The 24550-nt window shown below is 40.0% G+C and overlaps 1 protein-coding gene across 6 annotated transcripts in view; it reads right to left on the bottom strand.

The window, feature by feature from the left end:
* ERCC6L2 (ERCC excision repair 6 like 2) overlaps nt 1-21161 on the bottom strand; it is a 61086-nt gene extending 39925 nt beyond the window's left edge. Inside the window, exons 1-9 of one of the 6 annotated variants that reach the window (XR_012627082.1) lie at nt 20692-21161; nt 16236-16660; nt 13007-13126; nt 11359-11552; nt 7200-7361; nt 5759-5966; nt 4197-4337; nt 2557-2670; nt 949-1068 (exon numbers count right to left, since the gene is read on the bottom strand). Coding sequence is in view for 5 of the 6 variants with exons in the window: in XM_074856054.1 (XP_074712155.1) it covers nt 949-1068; nt 2557-2670; nt 4197-4337; nt 5759-5966; nt 7200-7361; nt 11359-11552; nt 13007-13126; nt 16236-16660; nt 20692-20710 (1503 nt within the window). In the remaining variant the exon portion in view is untranslated. Of the gene's footprint in view, nt 1-948; nt 1069-2556; nt 2671-4196; nt 4338-5758; nt 5967-7199; nt 7362-11358; nt 11553-13006; nt 13127-16235; nt 16661-20691 lie in introns of those variants that run through there. The other 5 variants (XM_074856054.1, XM_074856058.1, XM_074856060.1 and 2 more) reach the window with 5 other exon arrangements.
* Nucleotides 21162-24550: the final 3389 nt, after the last annotated feature.

Below are 24550 nucleotides of genomic sequence, written 5' to 3' on the forward strand. Positions count from 1 at the left end.
CAAAGAAAGATGTTGCCTGCATAACAAATCAATAAAGTGGTAACAACAATTACTGTTACAAAAACATGGCCCTGCCACTGCTTCCCCATCAGTTCTAAGCAGCAACTGTGAATATGCAGGTTTATAGACAGAAAAATACAGTACACTCCATTCTGCATAGCTTCTCACCCCCCAGTCACCCTCAAGCTCAGGAACACTCTGAAACCTAACATCTTTTCCAGTTATTCATCCTGTTCTGCTCTGAAACCAGACAAAGTCACAGTCTGAGGTAAGGAGTTTTACAGGTTTACATTTAACATGTTTATTTTGTTCATCTTTAGCATGGCTCCTCTTAGCTTCATTTGGTGTCCAAAGGGTTAGAAAAGACAGTAAGCACTCAGTACATCTTCACCAGTTCCATGGTACTCATAATTGTGTAGGTCCCTCTCACGTTCACCCTAAGACATTTTTTTCATGCTGGAGAGTCCCCACCTACCTGGCTCTTCTGTCTTTGTGGCCTTTTCAAGGTCTAACATGCTTTTTGAGAGGAGGGACTGAAACTACTCACAATATTGAAGGTGTGCACAAATCAAGTCCATAATGATTTTGTTTTGCTGTCTTTTACTTTCCCAAATATTTCCAACTGCCTCCAAGTCGATAGTTTCATGGAACTATCTGTCGTATTATGATCTCAGTCCCCTTGACTGTAAGGGTCGTTTCCCTGGCCATTACTAAATATGTGAAGCTGACATCTTACGATATCTTAGCATCACAGATCACTCTTATCCAGTCTTTTCCCAGAGGCACCCTGATCCATGACAGGAGATACCTGCTGGGGTACCACCACCATAAACAGAATGATAAAAAACCCCAGAACTACCACATGTACGTTTTCTTACATCTATATACTACAGCAGCAGATGTGTTACTATTACCAATACTGATTTTTCTTCTAAAGAACAGGTTTACCTTCATTTTTCCACTGTACTTCGGATCTGAAATGGTTTCAAAGGCTGCATCTTTGCTTAACTGCACAAAATCTGGAAAACTGGAAAATACCTGGCTGCACACCCGTTTGATATGTGCTTCCTGGAAGAAAAGCAGAAAGTTTGAATAGGAGTTAAAAATCAGAGCTACATTGGGATACCAGTAAGCAATACAAGGAGGTAAACACGTTGAAACAAGCGATCTGCCGAAGTAACTCAAGCAGAGAGAGTTATGTGTTTTTATTCAGTTCACTACAGAAATGTTGGATAAAACATCTCCTTGCTTCATTTAAAAAAGAAAGAGGATCTTAACCTGAAACCGTGGATTCTAGTCACTAGAGTAAGAGATGTCCAAAATGTCTTCTCCTGTACAAAGACTGCAATAGGACTGGCCAGAATTGTCAGTCTCAAGAACTCTGTCAGCTTGAGGTTTGCATTACCCAACAGCTGTGTGCCAGCACTTTGCTTGACCCCCTGGCATGATAAGCCAATATGGATATTACACAATGTCCCACCAATATGACAAAAACAATACATGAAATGCACTTAAAAGCATGTTCAAAAGCCACATAAAGCTCCACTGCTACAATTTTGGTAATTCTGAACTTGAACATGACCACATACTTTAAGTCTGCTTTTCCAGAGTAACACAAAAGATCTCATCTCTCACCTAAGAATAACACGTGATGGACTTTAACACTAAGGGTGAGAAATAGTACAAAACATGTTTCTTAGTAGATTTTGGAGGTTAGTAATTATGTATGCCATAGAAGACAGTGAGTCCCAAAACACTTATATATTGTTATTTCAGTGGCTATTTCAACTTGCAAATGTGATTCCAACAAAAACTACATAAACAATATACAAGCCAACACTAAAAACATTTGGGTACATACTACATATAAGGCTCTGGACACTAACAGTAACATTTCCTAGAAAGCAAAACTGCTTTAATGGAACAAACTTGCCAAAATTTGCTAGGATTCTCTCATTTCCATTCCTTTGTGGCTTCTGAGAGGAAGTGGTAACATCCCTAAATCCTTTCGCTCATTTTTGGATCTTAAGGATCACATACAATCATTTTTAAAAATTGACGTTTGTGAGTTTTATAGGTTATTTGCCACAGTAACAAGATAAACTGACACTGTTCTCTCACCGATCATTTTCTGTTAAAACGTTTCTCATTATTTGAAGAAGCTCAGATCTCAATATAAAGTACTAGAGAAAAAAACCCACATCCCAATTGCCTATTATTTGTTTACTGGCACGAAGATATTCCTCTTACTAAGCACTTGTCATAAATGAAACAGAAATGGCACTATCAGAAATCACTAAAAATTACTCTCACCCCTAAAGCTCTCCAATGTTTCTAAACCCCTTATTTTCAGATTTGCATCAGCAAAATGAACATACTGTTGTGTAACATCTCTATCTATAAGGGCTGCATTCTGAATTGCTGAATGGAAAATGAATTTTGCAAAATATCTTATTTTCAGTTTGTTAGGACTTAAAAGGAGGCCAGCAGCAATTTTTGTCTGAGTTTTCATCCCATTTTCCACAAGTCCATTTTTTAGATACTTCTGAAACTAACCTGCTGCTTGCTAGTGTTGTCTGTCTGCAGCAGTGCAGCATGATTTGCAACCTTTTGTAGGATTGTCAGGTAACTGAAGCGCAGTGATTTAATTGTTTCACCATACGCATTTACCTACAAAAACAAAAGAATGTTTATGCAAACAAATATTCCTGAAAATAAGAAATACTCTAAAATAAATGCTATTCTTACAAGGTTTAACGCATTAGTAATTCTTAGTAGTACTGTAATTGACTCCAAAGAGACACATACTATATTTCTAACAAAAATGCAGCAAGGTTTTTTTTCCCCCTCAGTTTTGTAATCCTATTAATGGAAGACATCTTAAAAAGAAAAAAAACTCACAACTATGTCAGTTTGCTAAACATGTCAGATAGCATGATATCTATTGAGATCCTATTACTAAGATAACCAAGAATTCCTCAGTAGGCAAAAAGACAGTAACTTTACAAATGATTTAATGTAAATCAGACGAGAGCTGTGAGAATGACTTATTACCCTATGACTGCTAACTGTACTTTACAGCAAAAATGTATAAAGTTTAACAAACAAGTAACTTAATTCAAACAACTTCAAATATTCTACAATGCAGCAGCAGCAACAGCATCAGCTGTTTTTCTGGTTATGGCTGGTTGATTCGACGAATATTCATTTTCCTTTCCCTTCCCAAGTTACTAAATTTCACAGTTAACTCTGGAATAAGACAGTCCATAAGAGCACTTCAGTGTCTGCAGGCCTGCCTACTGCCCTTTGTGAATCAAGTTCAACAGCATTTTACTTTTACTACAAAACATCACAAGAAACAGAAGCCAGCAAAGAACTAATGCGAGTATCCATGGCATATTAAACAGGCTGATAGGTGGATTGTTTTTAAAGAAAGATGCAGAAGGCTGAATAAGCTACATCATTTGGAAAAAAGCCTCCCACCACTACACAAGAATCAAAAGAGGATAGAAGGAAAATAGGGAGAAGCAAGTATGAGACATATGCCTCTAAATGTTTAAAAGATGTGCTTTATCTAAGCCTACTCAGTGATATGGGCAAAACAAAGTTAGACTAATTGAGTGTTAAAGAAGTCCAGAGAAGATAAAGAAATCTGTCAAGCTCATACCAGTGAAAAAAATTCTGCCTGTGCTCTATGGCTAATGTTGCAGTTCTCCCTTCAATGAAGCAAAGCAAAGCACATGTTTAGCAGCACAGAAAGAGACAATCCAACTGCAGTTATAACACAAGCAAAGCCCAGACAACCTGCTGGGTCCAGGATGCCTCTCATTTGCAGCTTCTGCATGGACTGCCTGAGGCACATGGGAGCAGCACGCCTGACACATACTGAACATCCCAATGCAACACCCTTGCCAACATCAACTATATCACAGGTGCACTTATTAATACAACACATCCTAGAATTTACTGCATAAATAACAGCCACCTGCTCAGGGCATGCAAAGCAGCTCTGCTGTAAGCCCGAAGTGCCTAACTCCATTATGCTTGTCATGCAGCCAACCATGTTTCCAGTTGGGATTTCCCAAACAGATGGCCTCCGACCACACAGCCATTTCAATCAGCAACTCATCGGCAGAGAGTCTCTAAAGAAAACCAGAAAGACTATGTGCTAAAATCCAAACAGTGCAAGTTCTCACTTTGTAACAACAGTTCTTCCTCTTTTGGCCGCTGTTGCAGTTACAGGGCTCTCCTGCTTGTAATACTAAGCTTACATCCTCTGTCTCTAGCACAGCCTGGTACACCGCTTTCTGGAACTCGGTCAGGGAACAGTACACCATCTGTCAAAGAGAGAACCCCAAAACCACAATTATGTGCAGTATACAATAAAAAGCAAAAGAGCACTGCATCAAAAAACATAAAACATGGAACACTGAAAATAAAGCAGAAAACAATATATTTGCTCAAATAGTTACAGGAAATTATTCTACCACCAAAAGAAAAAATGTGGATCTTGACACCAAAATAGCATGAAATTGTATCCAAAATGTACATATACTTATTTTACACACACACACCCCCCATTTCTACAAAGACTATCAATGTCAAGCTACAAGAACTTCCTGTTAGGTTTCTATAAACCTTTCAGTATGACTTCTGTGGAGGTATAGGGGGAGGGAAAAGTGAGAGAAATAAATGCATAATTGTAATTACAGGTTCCACTCTGCTTTGCCAGTTACTTAATTTGCCCTTTATTTCCTCCTTCTAGGCAGTAGCTGTTGTAGAGTACTACCACAGGCAGGACAAATAAGCAATGAGAATAAGCAATGAGAAGGCAAGGATCTACACAGTGCTATGGCCAAAACTCTTATCCTCCTTCTTAGAGACCATGGGTGGCATCTCCATGACATCTTTAGTCTTAACAGCAGGAGACAGAAATCCCAAGATCATTCCTTAACCTAGGCCACCCACACAGCAGCAGCACCATGCTGAGCTACAATAATACAGCAGTAACTCGAACATATACTCACATTAACAAGAGAATGAATAAAACCTGCTAGATTTAGAAGTGATTGACTGACAGTTGTGCTAATCTTTCCTTCAGAAGACAGTTTAGATGACATTATTACACACTAAGGATAAAGAATAAATACCAAATTTTGAAAACAAAACCAGCTGCAAACTAATGTATTTGTCTACTTAGAAGGACAGCACAAATATATTCCATAAGAATGTATCAGAACTCTTAGCTATAGCCATAAAGTATTACCACTTCATATAAAGTTTAAAATAGCATTAGATAAACAGGATTACAGACAACAATCAGCTTAACGTTTGGGGGTTTTCTTTTATTTAGTGATTGAAATTGAGGGAGTTAAAAATGAAAAGCATACTGTTCCATGCACAAAGTGTCAAGCTGCAAATTCAGAAGCCCTACACAGAATTTCAATTTACATACATTGCATTGGGTTTGCACAGATAAGTACAAAAGTGCACATAAAAGATGTGTAAATCACTAGTCAGAAGTCTAGCTGAGCATTTTCATGCTTGATTAACTCCATTTCAACATGCAATCATAGTAATTATGTGAACAAAGCACACAACTGCATGTGCATTTTTTCCAAGGCTCTGGATTCTTCTTAAGTCCAAAAGAAAACCATGAACTACTACAGGCATGATGAACGAGAGAAAACACAACAAAAAACAAAAAAGAAGAGGTATATTCATTAGCACTGTATTTGAAATATGTAGGCACTCTTACTCTGTCTTCCTTTTTTGGCAGCTGATCACTGATGAGCGCTTTGGTACGTCTCAGAAACCAGCCAGACATTTTTCTTGCTAGCATCACCATGGCCTTACGACCTGTTGCTAGCTCTCTTTTAGTTGCAGTGTGCCTCTGGCCATGCTCCACTGGATCAGAAAATTTCTTCTTGAAATGTACTCTGGTACCCAAAAGTCCTGGTACAGCCCTATTAAAAAACAAAGTGGGGTAGGGAGTGGGGTTTCTGTGAATGAGTAACAGCATTTTCTTTACTCTGAGGCAGTCTATCCTCTTCCATTGATTAAAAGCATACCATAAATTTTTTCTGACTAACAGCAAGAGATCTTAAATTAACAAGCACTAGAGAAATGAATAAAAATTGTGTATATAAATAGAAACATATACTACTTCCAGATATGCCATTTTTTTCATTTACTTTCTGTGACTCTCAAATGTTAAGAGATTCCCCTTAGAAAAAGGGTTCCCATCTCCAAAAAACCAAAAGCTCAGCTGACCAACAGAAGTCACAAGTATATAGAACCTCTAAACTACAAGGCTGTTACTGTTCAGTAGCCTAAATTAGAAGCTAGTCAGTCCTGTTTTCATTTTTTACTGTTTTTAATAAACCAGGTTATGCAGATATTACAGTTTACTAAATAAAATGTTGAGAAACCCAACAGTAAAAAGAATTTAGTAGTCATTGGCAGCACTACACACTGGAACAATCTATTAACAACATCAGCACAGTTTTAATGGACCTAAGCTTGCAGTTAAAGTATTTCTTTCCTAGTATTTCAATTCAGTTTGTATATCCTTATATTTAAGGTATGTTTGCTTTGTTCCTCCTCTGTAAAGCATCCCCAGTAGGTCTTCTACGCTTAGATTTACATCTAGGTTTAGTACAACCTCTCCTTCTCCATTAGAAGATTTCCTGGGCAAGATTGTTGCTTTGCAAATATGTACATCTGTGCATTTTGAAAAACAGCAAAATATTATGACTTTCATCTTCCAAGTATGTCAGAATGACCTGCACATATTGGACAGAGCAAAGGCACAACATTCTTCAAAGCTGTGTAAAGATTCTTTATCTACTGTACTCCACACAGAAGAAGAAAAAAAAAGAGAAATGGAAAAGGTAAACATAGGGGGGAAAAAAGAAAATAATTTTAACTGCTTCCCAAATTCCTCGAAGAAGGCAGACAGGAGGAGCTTCAAATGTATTAAATGACTGCAAAATTCATACCAGGAGCTTACCTCTGTAGATGTACTGGAATAACACACTTACATTCTCACAAAACATTGGGGTTTTTTTGTGGGGGAGAGTTGTGGTATTTTGTTGGTTTTTTCATACGGATGGGTCCAGATCATCCAACTCTATCCCAGTCCCACTGCATAGTTAACATATAGAGGTGTTTAACAATATAAAAAAAAAATTATTTACCAGTCCATAACACACCAAAGTTCCTTCATATTGTTTTGAAGAATAGTTCCAGTAAGACCTATGCGAACACTGCATTTTAATGACTTCATGGTTTGAGTTATTTGAGCCTTTGGGTTCTTGATTCTATGGGCTTCATCCACTATCACAGCAGACCATTCTACACTGCAGATCAACAAGAAATATTGTATTAACTGAAACTATTTATCCCATCGTCCCACATAGGCACATAAAAAGTGAAGTCAGCCACACAAGTAGCTGTGATTATTATAAGACACTATTACGTCCTGATTTGTTTTACATTGTATTATACTACTCAGTTTCTTTATATTCTTTATATTGTTTAGTAAATGCAATTGTCATAGTTGAAAATAATGACTAAACTATGTAGCCAGATAAATGAACTACAGTTAACTGTATCAAATGTTTTCTGTGAAGAAAGCAGCTTTCAATCTCTGGAGAAAAAAAATCCAGCACATCTCACCAGCACTAATTCCACTCATAAGTAAGATTTCGAAAAATTAAATAAATCTCTGAAGTTAAACTACTGAAACATGCTTAACACGGGTATGCTTCATTTTCCACTGTAACTAGAAGCAGACTGAAAGCATTTAAATCTGCATGGTTTCCTACATGAAAGCATCACTCAACTTCTTTAATATCTATGATAGCAATATGGCAGAGGAGTTTTAATATTTTGGGATTCTGTGACTAGGAGGAACATATCTAGAAGCAGGGACCAAAGCACATTTTGCAGCCAGTTCAAGCATAAAACTTGGAGTTAGAATTACCTGTATACTGTGACAGTAATTTAAGTCATCAAATCCCTAGGAAGAGATTTATTAACTATGAGATTGCTTTATGTATACGAATGAATGAATATTTCAGAACAACATCATATTCACTATGATGATATTTCAAGCAACAAAAAGCTGAAACAGATATGTTTAGAAGGAAACTTCTCTCCTGAGCAGGCTGCATTTAGTTCACCAATCTGAGGGCTGATCTTGTGGCATTTTTGATGCCTGCTAAATACAGTCATTCATATCTGAGTTCCTTACATTCCTAAAATCTGCTAAAAATTGGGAGTTTCTGAAAGGAGCCTTAATAGATGAACACATCCATGCTACTTCAATTTAATCTCTCATTACGCTGATTTACATGCATAACTGAGCCTATATATTATTAGTGATAATTAATTAAGACCAGTTTTTGAGGCCACTCCATCATTTTAGCTAAGCAAGACACACAGTCTCTTCCAAGATCATAGGCCCATCCTGCTCTGCAGAAGCAATTTGGTCAGTCTGTATACTGAAGAAAAGACAACAAGAAATGTTTCTATAAGTATGTCAGCAGCAAAAGAAAGACCAGGGAGAGCCTCCATCCCCTGCTAGACACGGGAGGAAACATGGTAACAAGTGGTGAGGAAAAGGCTGAGGTGATTAATGCCTTCTTTGCCTCAGTCTTTAATAACAAGACTAGCTGTACTGAGGGGATCCAGCCTCCTCAGCCAGAAGACAGAGACTGGGAGAACGACCCCCCGGCAATCCAGGAGGAGATAATCAGTGACCTACAGCATCACATAGACATACACAAGTCTGTGGGACTGGATGGGATACACCCGAGGGTGCTGAAGGAGCTGGCTGGGGTGCTCGTCAAGCCACTTTCCATCATTTACCAGCAGTCCTGGCTGACCGGGGAGGTCCCGACAGATTGGAAATTGGCCAGTGTGACGCCCATATATAAAAAGGGTTGGAAGGATAATCCAGGAAATTACAGGCCTGTCAGCTTGACTTCTGTGCCCGGGAAGCTGATGGAGCAGCTCATCCTGAGTACCATCATACAACACATGTGGGACAACCAGGTGATCAGGCCCAGTCAGCATGGGTTTATGAAAGGCAGGTCCTGCTTGACAAACCTGATCTCCTTCTACGACAGGGCGACCTGCTTATTGGATGAGGGAAAGGCTGTGGACGTTGTCTACCTTGACTTTAGTAAGGCCTTTGACACCATTTCCCACAGCATTCTCCTGGAAAAACTGGCTGCTCGTGGCTTGGATGGGCACACACTTCGCTGGGTAAAAAACTGGCTGGATGGCCGGGCCCAAAGAGTTGTGGTGAATGGAGTTAAATCCAATTGGCAGCCAGTCACGAGTGGTGTCCCCCAGGGCTCGGTTTTGGGGCCACTCCTGTTTAACATCTTTATTGATGATCTAGACGAGGGGATCAAGTGCACCCTCAGTAAGTTTGCAGATGACACCAAGTTGGGTGGGAGTGTTGATCGGCTCGAGGGGAGGCTCTGCAGAGAGATCTGGACAGGCTGGAGCGATGGTCTAAGGCCAACTGTAGGAGTTTCAATAAGGCCAAATGCCGGGTTCTGCACTTGGGCCACAACAACCCCCAGCAGCGCTACAGGCTTGGGGAGGAGTGGCTGGAGAGCTGCCAGTCAGAGAGGGACCTGGGGGTGTTGATTGACAGCCGGCTGAACATGAGCCAGCAGTGTGCCCAGGTGGCCAAGAAGGCCAATGGCATCCTGGCTTGCATCAGAAATAGCGTGGCCAGCAGGGACAGAGAAGTGATCTTACCCCTGTACTTGGCACTGGGGAGGCCGCACCTCGATGACTGTGTTCAGTTTTGGGCCCCTCACTACAAAAAGGACATTGAATTACTCGAGCGTGTCCAGAGAAAGGCAATGAAGTTGATGAAGGGTCTGGAGCACAGGTCTTAGGAGGAGCAGCTGAGGGAACTGGGGTTGTTCAGTCTAGAGAAGAGGAGGCTGAGGGGAGACCTCATTGCCCTCTACAACTACCCGAAAGAAGGTTGCAGAGAGCTGGGGATGAGTCTCTTTAACCGAGTAACAAGCGACAGGACAGGAGGTAATGGCCTCAAGTTGCGCCAGGGAAGGTTTAGACTCGATATTAGGAAGTATTTCTTAACAGAACGGGTTGTTAGGCATTGGAATGGGCTGCCCAGGGAGGTGGTAGAGTCCCCATCTCTGGAGGTGTTCAAGAGTCAGGTTGACATAGCACTTAGAGATATGGTGTAGTTGGGAACTGTCAGTGTTAGGTTAATGGTTGGACTGGATGATCTACAAGGTCTTTTCTAACCTTGATGATTCTGTGATTCTGTGAAATGTATTTGCAAGCAGTCAGTCACACATTAGATCTGCTCTGCACATGCACCTACTTCCTGACCACTGCCTATTCAATGACCAAACCTGTAGAGTTCATCAGAAACACAACAGCAAGAATTAGGGTACTGCTGACACAGCTCCTTTAGTCTTCTCCTATCTGCACTTCTTTTTTGGACCTGAGCACAGAGTGAGATGGAGATCTGATTGTTTTGGTGATGGCTGTCAACACCACTAGGACACTCTCTGGGGCCTGGACCCTTCCCAACACCTAAAACGACAAGATCTGCAGATCCACGGACAACACCAGCTGCTAAGGACAGGCTGCTACTACTAGCTATTTACACAACTTGTACCCTACTTCCAAGATGACATAGGAAAGAGGATCACAAGGATCAGGTGAGAAGCTAAGTACTCCTGAGCATAGCCAAAGGAAAGGCAAAACTTCTAGTTTGAAAATGCTGACAGCTATGGAGCAAATAAAGTAGGATTTCTAATACAATCTGCTGTCAGAAAGACTCTGATTCTGCTAAATCCATCAAGCATTTAAAACTATACACACACACACCCCCCCCCTCTTCTATCTCAAGAGTTTTTAGGACTCAGGAATTTCATCAAGCTGGTGAGAAGTGCAAATAACAAGGAGAATACCGTTTGAACATTTGCTAAAAATTCCAGATTTTTTTTCTCCTTACACTATACTGTAAGATAAAAATACCTTCTGCATATCTTTCAGCTACCACAGGTTTTCAGGCAGGCAATTCATGCATCTTTTAAAGAACACTTCATGAATGGGTTAACAGCAAAAACCAGCTTTACGAGACAAACACTTACTTCTCCCAAGCATCCCACTACAAACATAGTATAGGATCAACCCCGCCAAGACAGTTAAATGGGATTATTCTCTTCAGCAGAGTGAGTCATTGGATTTAACACTAAATACATTACATGGAAAGAATAAGTACTTTCAAAGAACAATGCAAAATTAGACAGCTAAATTTCTGTGTATAGAAAAATACATTAAAATCATTACCTGTTAAATTCATCCAAATGCAGGCGAAGTATCTCATACGTTGTAAGGGCAACTTCACATTTACCTTGCTTGATGCGACTCAAATCATCATCTTTCTTACTCCCATGTAAGACAGACACCTTAAAGTACCCCCATGTGTCTAACTCATCCTTCCAGTTGTACAGCACTGAAAGAGGGGCCACTATGAGGAAAGTCTGAAAACAAGCACATGTTACAGCATTACTGCAAGAACTACAATAGCACTTTCTCAATAAGTCAAAATCTTGAGATTTGTTTTACTGCTTTGAACAGTTTGAACTGTTTAATTCTGTCACTTCAAAGCATAGTATAGAAAATATCTGAAGAGTCAATATAAATTCAAAAGTGATCTGTTTACTCAGAGTATGCAAATAGTACAGAAGAAAAATACTGTAATACTAAAAAAAACCAACAAAGTATTGCTACTTACTCAAATTATGCTCTAACAACTGCAGTAAGACGTGAAATACTAACACTTTGCTTTGTTACAGCATTTCTACCTGTATACCATAAAATGTTTTACAGATGGAGAAAACAAAAAGATGAAGAGGGTAATCAGTTTCCTACAATCCACAAGTCTAGTCATCATACGACTTCAAAACAGACATCTGAAAAGGGTTTAAAAATTTAAGACAGCTCATACAACTCATTTAATATCATAGAATAATAAAACTGGTAAGGTAGGAAGGGACCTCAGGAAGCTTCTAGTCCAACTTTCTGGTCAAAGCCGGGGCAACACTGAATTCAGACCAGGTCATTAAGGGCTCTCCCAACCCAGGTCTTCAAAACCCTGCAAGGATGGGGGCAGTCTACAACCTCTCTCTGTGACCTGTTCCAATACTTGACTGTCCTCAAACTGAAATTCTTCTTCTCTTATTCCCAGACAGAAGCATTCCTGTTTTTTTCAGATGAATTGCTATCCCTTAGCCTCTTCCTCTCTGCCTGTATTTCCCGAGGAACCCGTATCCATTATTCACAGAGCTATAGTCATAAAAACCATTCTGCCAGTCAAATATTCCAATTATTCCAGTAAAATAAAAATAGAAATGGAAAACAGAAATTGAATGGGTCCTGTAATGGGTAAAATTAAAATGATCTTCAGATTTCTCATATTGACACAGAACTTGAATATATCTTTATTTGCTGTAACCGTAGTCAATTACCTAGATTATCAGACTTGCTTCTGACATTATGACAGTCATTCAAGAAAATATTAGCAATAAATTTTTGAAATATATGCATTTGTCTTATTTAAATATCCTGTTAATATAGACACATACGCTTTCTGTACTTTAGAAACACAATCACACAAACTGTAATTTTCTACTCACTGACATGAGCTTTTCAAAGCACTCTAGCCAGAAATCTCAGCCAGATATTTCCAAATGTTTTGGGTTAGTGCATACCAACAGTATTAACAGATTAGACAATAACAGCTAGATAATGCACTACAACTGTCTGGAAAACTGAAGGCTTCCCTAACACTACTAGGACAGCCATGAAACCCTGACCTACCTAAGTAGCTGAATTTTAAAAATGAATACACATAAACTCCTAAAGCAAGCAAACAAAGAAATCCATGTATTGCCTTTTACCAAAATCCTTATGATTGTATCACTAAAAGCTGTACCTTCTTGGGATTAGACTTCAATTCTTTTTTCACTGTCCTCAGTAGAAATTCTGGCATATTATTTTCAATATCCTCACGTGTTCCCTTTTTGTGCAAAACTGCAGCCAAAAATGAAATGACCTTGAGAAAGAAAACAATTCTCACTGATTATGTACAAAAATGCAAACAGAAATTGAGTGAGTTCCACTGAAAATAAACATCTAGGACAAAATCCTGGATAGGATTTAGTAAGGTGGTTTGGGGGAAGGATTGAGACTTTTGTTTAGGACTTTTGTTTGTTTTAAATCAATCTCAGTTTTTAAAATAGGAATCCCTTCCCTTGGACAATTCTGAATTCATGATAAAAGCAGTTAATTACTCTATTTCACTCTTTCACCCTCTAAGCAGAAAAGTCCCAAAAATATAGAAAAGACTATGAATGAGCCAGGAAAAACTAGAGATGAGGCATGCCTTCCAATTCTCCTCCATTTTCAGAAGGACCCTTGAACCTTAGATGAGAAGACAGAAGCAAGAGATACTTGCTAACTATACTCCCAACACTATTTCTGCAAAAGGAAGAAGAGGTTTAAACCAGAGGTTAGATTTATACTGATATGTAATTTTCTGTATGTTCCATTCCTGCCAGTTCCTGTTTTTAGCTTCAAAACCAGTTTCTTCTGGTGTGTTTGGGCTATATTCTCTCAACTGCCTCAAACCAGTCAAGGTCATTTCCCTTTGATTATGAGAAGACACTTACTATAATGCACCACAGCAAGGACAAACATCCCATCATAGGTTATTCCAAGCTGCTCCCACAGTAATCCAATACAGCTAGAAGGCACAGTTATCTGGCTAGAACACGCAAATCTGTAAAATCCACTTGGGATAAACAGTATCCATGGGGCTAAGCACCAGTGAGAACCTGATGCATCATCAGAGAGGTGCCCTTCCTTTGAAAACTCAACAGACCCCCTTTACTCAGGGCAGCCAGCTCCAGCCACTTCATTTTGCAACTGCCACACAGCTGCTTATAGCATGGCAGAGGTAAAGCTGTCAGCTGTTGATTTCCACAAAAAATGAAATTTCCAGAGCTTTCTTGCTATAATAATGTGGGGGGGAAAGAGTCAGCCAGGAGTGCAGAAGTGCAGGAAAAATACCCGAGTAAAGGGAGATGAGCAGAAGAGAGGAAATCCATCACATATGGGGGCATAAGGTGGAAAAGAGATAGGTAGAAGAAAACCAAACATTTTTATACATATCTCATAAACTGAGGCTAAGAAGAACTGCAAGTTTGCATGTTGTTTGACTTTAATTTTTTTTAAATCCTTTTGAGAATAAGAATAAAATTCAATTGAACATAAAATCTCCATGTGTCTTCCAGATCTTCCATTTTTGGAAGAATTATGCATCACAAACTTGTAACAATAGCAAAGGCTGTAAAAGGCCAACTCTGCTGAGAAACCTTTGGCTCTTCCAGATAAAGCAGGAAGCAACCTAGGCCTTGATACAAAACTAACTTACTGCAAATCACATTAAGAAACATTATTCTACTTGTCTCCACCTCAACCTCAGCTTGAAATGAGAATGCCATACAGTCAGGCTAATTTATGCAAAAATCAGTTCAGAAGTACAAAGAACATTAAAATGCAAAAGTTTTCTAGGAAAGTCTTTACCTCATAAATCATCATATAACTCAGAAACAGTAATGTTCAGCCAACTGACAAGCATGAGACAAGTTTTCTATAAGACTATATCAGTTACCTGATGAAGTTTAACTAATATTTTTTCTTTCATGCATACTAATCTTTCCTAAAGAAGTGAAATCCTATTGTACTTCATATCCACTGAACTGCCTTTCCCATACTGAACTCGAAGAACATAAATAATGTGTTTTATAAAAAATACACAAGGTATTCTTCAAAACCTCTATTTGTCTTCTGTAAACTTGACACTGATTAAAAAAAATAATCATCAGATGTGAATTCCGCACAGGACTATGTGTGATACCACACTGTCACTGTGTGATACACATGACCAGGTCACTTCAGAATCAGCTATGAGTTTCAAAAAACACAAGACATGCAAGCAAGACAACTCAATTCCACCCACCCCCACCCTCAGTTTACTACTATCTTATGTAGATGCTTCTTACTATATGAAATCAGATTATTTGCAGTTCTGAGTAGAAACAAACCTCTATAACACGCAAGTTCTTAAACTGCCATGGATAAGAAACTCGGCCAAGCTTAGGTCAAACACAAGGTAAATGGATGCAGTTTAGTTTTAATAAACATTTGTTAACAGATCATCAACACCTACACAAATCCATGATGCACCTCTAAATGCTCTATCCAGAGAAATTTTGCCAGTTTAGTTTACTCACTCTCCTTGTCAAGCTTGCTACAGAACAATACTTTGCACTGAAGGGTGTCTGTCAACATTTTCCTAAATGCAAGGGCAACAGACGTTACAGCCAGTATTTGTCAGTGAAGGAATGAGCTTGTGTTTGACACATGGAGGGAGAAAAGAGAGGGGAACAAACACGAGCCACCATAGGACTCAAGCTGCTAACATAAAATCAGACAGCTTAAAGAGAATTTTCAAACATAAAACCACCCTTATTTTAGTAAAATAAATAAATCATTTGGGCCACACTGATTCAAAGCATAATTGAAAAATCCAGCTATATTTTGTCCTTCCATCAACCCAAGTTATACTTCCAAGAGAGTGATAAAAATAACAAGGAACATCTAAGCACTTTTTCCAGAGATGGGAGTAAACATGTCTGCTCCTTCTTGTTTCCAGTACACTTAAACTATTTGTTTTCAGGAAAAAAGGAAAAAGACATTTAAAGGGCTACAGTCAGGTAAGGACTGTAAGTACTTTTAGTGCACTTCAGTGCAAATTACTTTCACAATGCACAGGTAGCAATCCTCAAAGTAAATTCAGCACAAAATGATTACTAACATTTTAACTACCATAATTACCCATGCTTACACTAAAAGGGGCCACATCCCAGTTTCCTGGCCTGTCAGGAGTGACTTTTAAATCAGCAGTGGCTCCTGGATCTAAGTGCTGTTCTGGATGGTCACGTCCTGCCTCCTCCAACTTCACACTAGCAAAGGAAGGTTAAGCTCCACTGAGGTGGCTTTTCTTAAATATGTTATTTTTTAAAAAGATTTACAACTCTCAGAAAACACACTGCCAAAAAAATTATCTACCCTCTCACTGTAATAATCAAAAAGAATACCTGTATTGTCTTTCCAAGGCCCATATCATCTCCAAGAATACACCCCCTTTTATTAGCATAGTGTCCATACAGAAATTGGGCTCCTTCCCTTTGATAATCACGCAGGTATCTGTTAATTGTATACGGGATAAAATCACCATTGTCAGATAATTTAAAAGCAACTGCAGGAGATGGAAGATTTCGGTCAGGAAAATAAGGTTTTTCCAGATCACTATCATCAAATATTAAGCTTTTCCAGGGTCCTCTACTGGCTTTGTCTCTACAAAGTTTAGTTATTAGTATTTTCCTTTCTTCAAACTCCAAGAATGATACAACAGCAAATAATTTTCCATTCTTGTCCTTTTCAATAGAGGATATTGTTCCTTCATGAAGTTTCCCATTTTCAAGGCAAGGGGCAAGGCATTTCTCACCAATATGCCAATTACCTATAAAAAAACAAACAAACAAACACACATAGTGATAAAATAGCCAGATGTACAAAGTATTTCATTTTGTCACACTAATAAAACATTGTATATAAATTTATTTGACAAAATGTATACCACATAAGATAAAAATTTTATGGAAGGTAGCACTAGAATCAGGATACCAATTACTGCTTAAAACCAAATCCTGAGCTAGACGTAAAATTGTATTTTGGTGAAACACTGTTATTTTATAAATACATGAAAGTCTATATGAGAAATCCGATACAAAAGCCAAATTCTGATACATTAAGTTGTTACACAGTGGCTTCACAGAGGCAAACACTGAAATGCCAAGGACTGCAGGTTTCATGTCCATTTAACAGACCACATGACCTGGTCAAAAAGGCCTTCTATGTTAGACACACTTCTAATCTATCTGAATCTAATACTGCAGTGTTAGTAAATTGTTTTATAATCACATAGGAAAACATCACCTTTCTCATAACAAAGTCTGGAACAGGTATAAAAAACCAACATGTTTAGAAACAACAGATGTGTACTCTAAGAACATACAGTAGTGTACCATTTGCCTATGTTCTTCATCAAAGTGGCTAATTAGTAAACTGCTTACAGAGCTGTCAAGTCTGGAACTGTTAAAATCTGTTCCTCTACAGTGTATCAAATATTAACAACAGAGATGACCGAACTGCTTAATTTTCAACTATTTCATTTTTACATTTCATGCACAAAGATGATTTTTCAAATTGTATGTATGCTGCTAACAGAAAAAGAACAGCAGCAGTGTATCAGAACCCAATGTGACAATGAAAAACCCAACAAAATACCTCTATCAAAAACCAAGGCCTTCACACTTCATAGTAAAAAGAGAAAGACTTCGTGAATAATGATTGCACACAAAGGTTTCCAAATCTGAACTGAGGAAGTGTTGTCCTTTTGAGTTTGTGAAAATAATTTCCAACTTTTCCCTGCTCAGCCATCCCAAACCAAGAAAGGGACACAAGATTAATTTCAGAACTTTTATTGTTTCTTATCTATTTGTTGGAATAAGTTCTGATACTTCTGGGAAAGTCACTATCAGTAGCAGTGTGTTATGGTTGAAACCCAGCTGGCAGCCAAACACCACACAGCTGCTTGCTCACCCTCCCCCACTCCGGGGAATGGGGAGGAAGTTGGAGGGGTAAGGGTAAGGAGACTTGTAGGTTTAAAAAAAAATTAATAACTGAAGTAAAATAAAATTAAAATAATAATGATAAGAACAGTAATAATAGAAAATACAAACAGGTAATGCACAATACGATTGCTCACCACCCCCTGACTGATGCCCAGCCCATTCCCAGCTAGCGATCCCAGAGAAGTGAGAATCCCAAAACCACAACCCCAGAAGCCAGAGTGAGCTTCCCAGTCAACCCTCATCCATCTGCTGACATGACATTGTATGATATGGAATATTCCACTGGCCGATTTGGGTCCATTGCTCTGGCTGTGCTCCCTCCCAGCTTCTTGTGTATCTGCTAACAAGCAGGACATGGGAAGCTGAAAAGTGCTTGATTTCTTAGCAACAGCTAAAAACATCAGCGTACTATTAGCATTCTTCTCATAGCAAATCCCAAACTGAATCCAAAACACAGCATTAAGTACTAAGAAGAAAAAAATAATAGCTTTATCCCAGCTGAAACCAGGACACAGTGAGAAGCACCTAAGATTTTTATGGGAACAAAAAAGTTGGAGAGAATCTTTCATCACAGCAAGTATTCACGCTTCACACCTACGATCAGTGGTAGTACACCTTTGTGGGGACATCAACCCAGTTATTTTTCAGAGGTAAGGAAAAGAGAAGAGCAAATCCTGAAGGCAAGAAACTCCACCTTTCCATTTTTATGTCTCAGTGCAAAAAACTCATGGAGAAGATAGATTCTTCTCACCAGTTCCTGAGCTTCTGGAAGTGTATGCTCACAGGATTTTTTTCCACAATGTATTAGTTACATCAATGATAACTATACTTCATTCTTAAAAAGTAATTAAAATACTTACACTAAAAGAAAACAAAAACATCCATGTAGCCCACTATTCTGCAACCTACAGAGGCCATAAGTTGATGTCCAAGTAACAATAAAAACAGCACAAGCATATGGAATATCCCTCTTCTAAAGTTTTTCAATCTTAAAGTATTCTTTTAGCTACAGAGATTTCCTGGGCCAGGCATGGTTTTTCTGTTTAGCAAACCCCAGTGGGTCTCTCTTACAAGTAGCTCCATTCTCCTTTCAACACACGCAGATTTCTTGCATTCAGGGTCTTCTGACTACAAATTTCGCAGGTCTCCTCTCTAATACCTTTCAAGCCCATTATGATCCCACAAACTAAACTGATGGTCCATTAGTTCTTATACTAACAAGATCATAAACCATGACCTCTCCGTTCAACTAATTTTGCAGATTTCTTTCATAATGTCCCCCATCATCCTTACTTCAGAAGTTCATCCCTATACCCTGTGACCTGTACATAAACTGCTCCACACCTTCAGTCATTCTCGCTAATCTTCTCAGAGACTTGAAGCTCAGATGTTTCTTTTTGAGGCAAAAGGTGAAATACACACAGTATATTCAACAAATCATATGTATCTAATCTCTTAAAGTTTAAGGCATTTGTACTGTGTCTCACATGCTCAAATTGATGCAAAAAAAAATGTGCACATGAACTTCACCCAGTAGCATCTAAGTCTTTGAGCAATTTCTCAAAAACATGACTGAAAAAAACGAAACCAGCTATATACAGCACACTGTTAAATATGCAAAACAAAGTTAAAAATAAGAAAGCATTTCCATAATTACCTTCTTTTACAGTAACATCTGAAGTGACATGGGACATTAAAGACTCTCAAATTAAAACCGTGATTTAAGATGACAGTGCCTTTTTTAACTACGTTTTTAACTAAGCATTTACTTGAGTTTAATGATTTGTTAGAGTTCCAGGTGCAAAGTGGAATAAATTGCATTGATCAATAGTTCCAGTATTACCAAAGTCCAAATCTAGTGAAAACAAGGAACAGAATGAGAAAAAGGGAAAGAAAATAAAAGCAATGGTATTAAGGACACCATTGCTATAAAACCCCAGAAAATCATGTTGTACAAGCCAAAGCAAGAATTGCTACTTTAACTAGCCTGATTCACTAACTTCTTGGTTTCCGTACCAGAACCGTAACTTATGTAGCGTGCTGTCTTTAAAAATGAATTATCTGCCATGGCTTCCTAGCATGGGTACAGTGCCATCAATGAAGAAAGCTGATATTTAAGATACTAGCCTGCCTGTACTTACCCCTTTACCACAGCAGAAAAAAAATGTGCCATTACATTATTAACTATGCTAAATCGTGCTGATAATGGCCTACTGTCACACACTAGCTCCTTCCAACTACCCCTCCACCAAATAAAAAAAGCAAAACAATCATGAATACTTTCTAACTATTGAGGTTTGACGACTTAATGTAGCGTGCAAAAGTTCTTTTTACACTCCAATAAATGACTGTAAAAGTAAAATTCAAGGACAAAGTAAACGCACTGCCCTTCTTACATTGTAAGGCTTAACTACAAAGGTGGTAAACAAGAGGCTAAAAAACCCCAAAATGTCCTCTTACAGATTATGACAAAGCAGAATGTTTTGACTTCACTTAACCAGGTTTCCACTTGTTGCAAGAAACAAACTCAAAATGTATGCTTCTGATAAACAGAACTGCTTTAAAGAGCTTTCTCAATATTTCTAAAACATATACACTACCCTTCTCTTCCATTCAAACACCCCAGCTTTGCTGTTAGGCGAGGCCTGGCAGCACTGTAACACAGATACACGTTCAAGGCAGTACCAACAAGCTCCCACGGGTCTGCGGCCCCACGGTCCCGCTCCTCCCCATGGCGGATGTGTGGGACTGCCAAAGCACCTCGTAACTTCCACACCTGCTCTCATTTTCCACCTGAGCAAACCTGAATAAGCGATGTCTGAACATCGCTCTGGAACGGTTTACGGAAGATGCTTACCTGGCACATCATCGCACATTTTAACTTTTGGCGGTGCAAAGCCCAGCAGAGCCCCTGGACAGAGGCACCCGGGCGCAGGCGGGGACCAGAAACCAGCCAGGCCGCCGTTCCGGGGGCCTACCGCCCGGGGGCGGGGGGGGGGGGGAGCACGGGCCTGTCCAGGGCCCACACCCCTTCGCTGGAGGCCGCACGCCCCCCGGGCAAGTCACAGGAGGGCAGGGGCTGAGGCAGCCCCGGGGGAGCCGAGCAGCCCCACGGCGGGCACTTCACAGCGTGCCAGGGAAGGAAACCGCCGCTCGCCCCCTCCCCGCACCACTGCCGTCCCCGACAGCGGCCGGGCAGCCTCGCCGCCCCTCGCCACCAGGGCGGCGCCCGGCGCCCACCCCCCCGCCCGTCCGTCGGGATGCGGGCAGAAGTCGTGCCCACGGACGGGGGCGAGCGGCTCCTTCGCCCTCGGGTGCGGGAGGATCGGCCAGAGCCGGACTACAGGGGAACCGGGGGCGGAGGGGGCACGGGGGAGCAGAGCGCAGCGGGAGACAGGACCGGGTAGTATCGCGAGAAGAGCGGCGCGGCGGGACTTCGTTCTTAAAGGAGCCAGCGATGAAGCGGTAGGAGCGGAAAGGATCGCGAGGTGTGCCAGCCGCGTCGCGAGAGGTGGGCGGGGCGCGGGGCGGGGCTGGGCCGGGCGCAGCGCGTGGGCGCCGGTGGGTGTCTCGTGTGGCGCCCGGCTGCGGCGGAGCCCGCGTAGGCAGCCGGTTGCTGTGGCGCGAGGGGCGCTTGGCCTGCGGGCGGCTGGGGTGCTGGTGAGGTGAGTCCCCTGGAGGGCCCAGCGCCAGGCTGGGCGTCAGTCGGGTCTGTGCTGCGGGGCCGTGTTGCACGCACCAAATCAAGTGCACTTTCGCACAGAAACGCACCGAGGTGGAGTGTGGTACGTGTGGCGGTGTCGTACAGACCTGTGACTGGTGAAAAATACGGCGTGGCCCCAGACTGTAGCCCCTGAGCCGATCATAACTACTGCTGGAATAATTTGTTTTCTTGACCCATACTTGCTACACAGTAACATTTTCCTCCTAATGCTGCCTATGTTCATAGCAAAATCTGTAAAGGAGGGGGGGAAAATGGGGATCTAAAGTTATTTTCTGTGAAGAAACTGCACAGGAAAGAAAGGGAGAACAGCTGGTGCTCTGGCAGAGCACAGCTTTGCCCCTGGCATGGTAGGGAGGAGTTGGCTGCAGTGAGGTGATTGGAGCCTGGTAACAGAATGTGCAGCAGGGTGACAGCCTTTGGGGCTCAAGTGAGAGCAGCTCACTTGCTACAACAGTTAGTTCCACCCGTTTTCAGAAGAGCTTGGCTGGTGTGGTAACACTGCAAATTATAAACCATCACTAACAAACATTCTTGCTGAAAAAATTCAGCCCCACCAAGATACCTATTCAGATTGCCTCATATCTCAGTAGCAATTTAATAGCATGTTACACAAACGGTACAACTTCCTAGGTCGTTGCTATTACTTTGACAACAAGCATTCACATGCATTTAATAGCACAATACGAGGTGGTTTCACTTATGAAAGTTACATGTATGTGTGTAAATATCGTGCAAGATCTATTTTTAAAGCAACTTTGATTTTTTAAATGCAAAAGACATCAGTTTGGGATGAATCTCATTGTTTCTAATTATCTTGTAACTTCAGTTTACTGACATGTCAAGGAGGGATTATGCATTAGAGAAAGAAAAAAAAACCAGGATCCTTTTGGTATATGCAGTAAAACTGTGTACAGTAAAGATGGATGTTCAGACTGGCTAATCAAAATTCTGCATCCTACAATATTTTCAGAAACAAGGCAAGGCAATAAATTTGCTAATGTATAGGTCTCCGTGCTGTTTCAGAACAGTTGCAGCTGACATGCAGGCAGCTACCTGCCTGCTCTTAAGAGTAATGAAGACTTATGCAACCTGGAGCAGCATTAAGTTTCTTCTTTAAGTTATCTGCTATTAGCCAAAATTTTGTTCCAACAGAAGTTTAATGAAAGGTGGTTGGTGTTTGATCAGCCAGTTAGGTTAGACTAATAGGAAAACAGCAAGCATGAAAGCAGTAATGCAGTTGCTGCAACAATAAACTACATGAATATCGGGCCCCATATATTTTGGGGGAGGTTGTTTAAAAATAAAATGTAACGTAGTACCAATAAATTACATTGTTTTAAAAATATACATGTAGTCATGCACCAAATGAATGTGACAAGAACTATCTGTCATAAAAACCAAAGCTGAAAACAGGATGGCATTTCAGATTTTAAAAATCGGGCAAAATAAACACAATGTAACTTTACCATGACTTAGGATACTTAATACACCTCAGCTCTTGGACTGCCTTTGGAAAATCCTCAAGAATATAGGCTCTGATTCTAAGGCAAGCTTTTAAACTGGATCATGTTTGAAGATAAGGGTGTATTTATACCACAAGGTGTTTTACAAATACTATGTTGCATTTGATTCTTATCAAGATATTTGTGCTTAATAACTCTTTCATGCAGAGTACAGCTGTTATTTTACAGTCACAAATACAATACTATGACTTCACAATAGAAGGAAATAAAAAACAGATTAAACTCTTGCTTAAACACTTAATTTTTCTGATAAACAGGCAGTAAAATTCTGCCTATGCTCCAAGGATCCCATTCTGCTTTATGTCAGTGGTAAGACCTCAGTGGCTTAGCTGGAAACAGAATTGCACCTGAAGATCCCAATGAAGTCACTAGGATGAGTCTCCATTATGGTTAAGTACACTCTTGAAGCTCTTCCCTTCAGGAGGGACAACAAAGGGAGGAACACACCCTTAAAAGGAACAGTTATGTCAACAGGTGGTTTTGCCATTAAAATTTGTCTCGCAAATTACGAGAAGCTTCTGCATCTTTACTCCACTTTAAAAAAAGAAAAAAAGCTAGAAAACAAGCTGGCCCATTGAAATTGGGACTTTTTTTCATGCAGTACCCCCTTATAGGACCAGGCTCATAATGAAATGTTTTCAGAGACCAGAGAATTCTTTAGCTCTGTCACATGTCTTTAAAAGTTTTTGGAATATGAAAGTCCTTTTTTCAGGAATCTTTCTAGCACAAGCTAGAAGTTACTTGCTAAGATGTCAAAGACGTCTCGCACCATGTTTCTTCACGGAAAGATTTGTAAAAGGATTTCATTTAGAAAAGCTGTTGCCATTACTGAAAAGTTAAATATATCCAAACTTCATATTAAAATTTGAAGTCTGCTCATATTTGTCTTAGTTTAGATTTCATAAGAGTAGTCTTAGGCTCAGATAACAACAAAAATAGGATAATGGGGATAAGCGCTTTTTAAATATGTGCTATATCCCTGAAAGCAGTAGACATGTAACATTGTGGCCTTTCTGTTCACTCTTCTTTGACACAGAGAAGAGATAAATTAACTGATGTGCATCTAAAAAGAGCAGCTTGGTTACATTTGCAGCATCCTCCCATCAGTATGTCTGAAAACAAAGCAAGCTAGTGATTCTCAGATGCACTCAGCATTTGCAAGTCTAACGGAAACCCATGGAAAATACAGGCACCTAGAATTTTGGAAAATGCAAGTTGCTTGTTTAAATTTATACTAGAATAAAGAGGTGGTTCAATTCAGTGGTATTAATTAAGCATGGCAGCATTAAAAGTGCTACAAAGAGGAACTTTGTAATGTGATACACACTGAATTAACATTTTAGAAGGCCTTTTGTTTCTCCAGCAGTTCATTTGCCACAGTATTTTACGATTAACAGTATTCAAGAAACTCTCAGTTCTTTGGGAAATGAACCTGACTGGGTGCTCTGAAGTATCTGTACACTGATGCA

This window comes from Strix uralensis, chromosome Z (assembly GCF_047716275.1).
Source record: "Strix uralensis isolate ZFMK-TIS-50842 chromosome Z, bStrUra1, whole genome shotgun sequence".
In the NCBI taxonomy this organism is placed as follows: Eukaryota; Metazoa; Chordata; class Aves; order Strigiformes; family Strigidae; genus Strix; species Strix uralensis.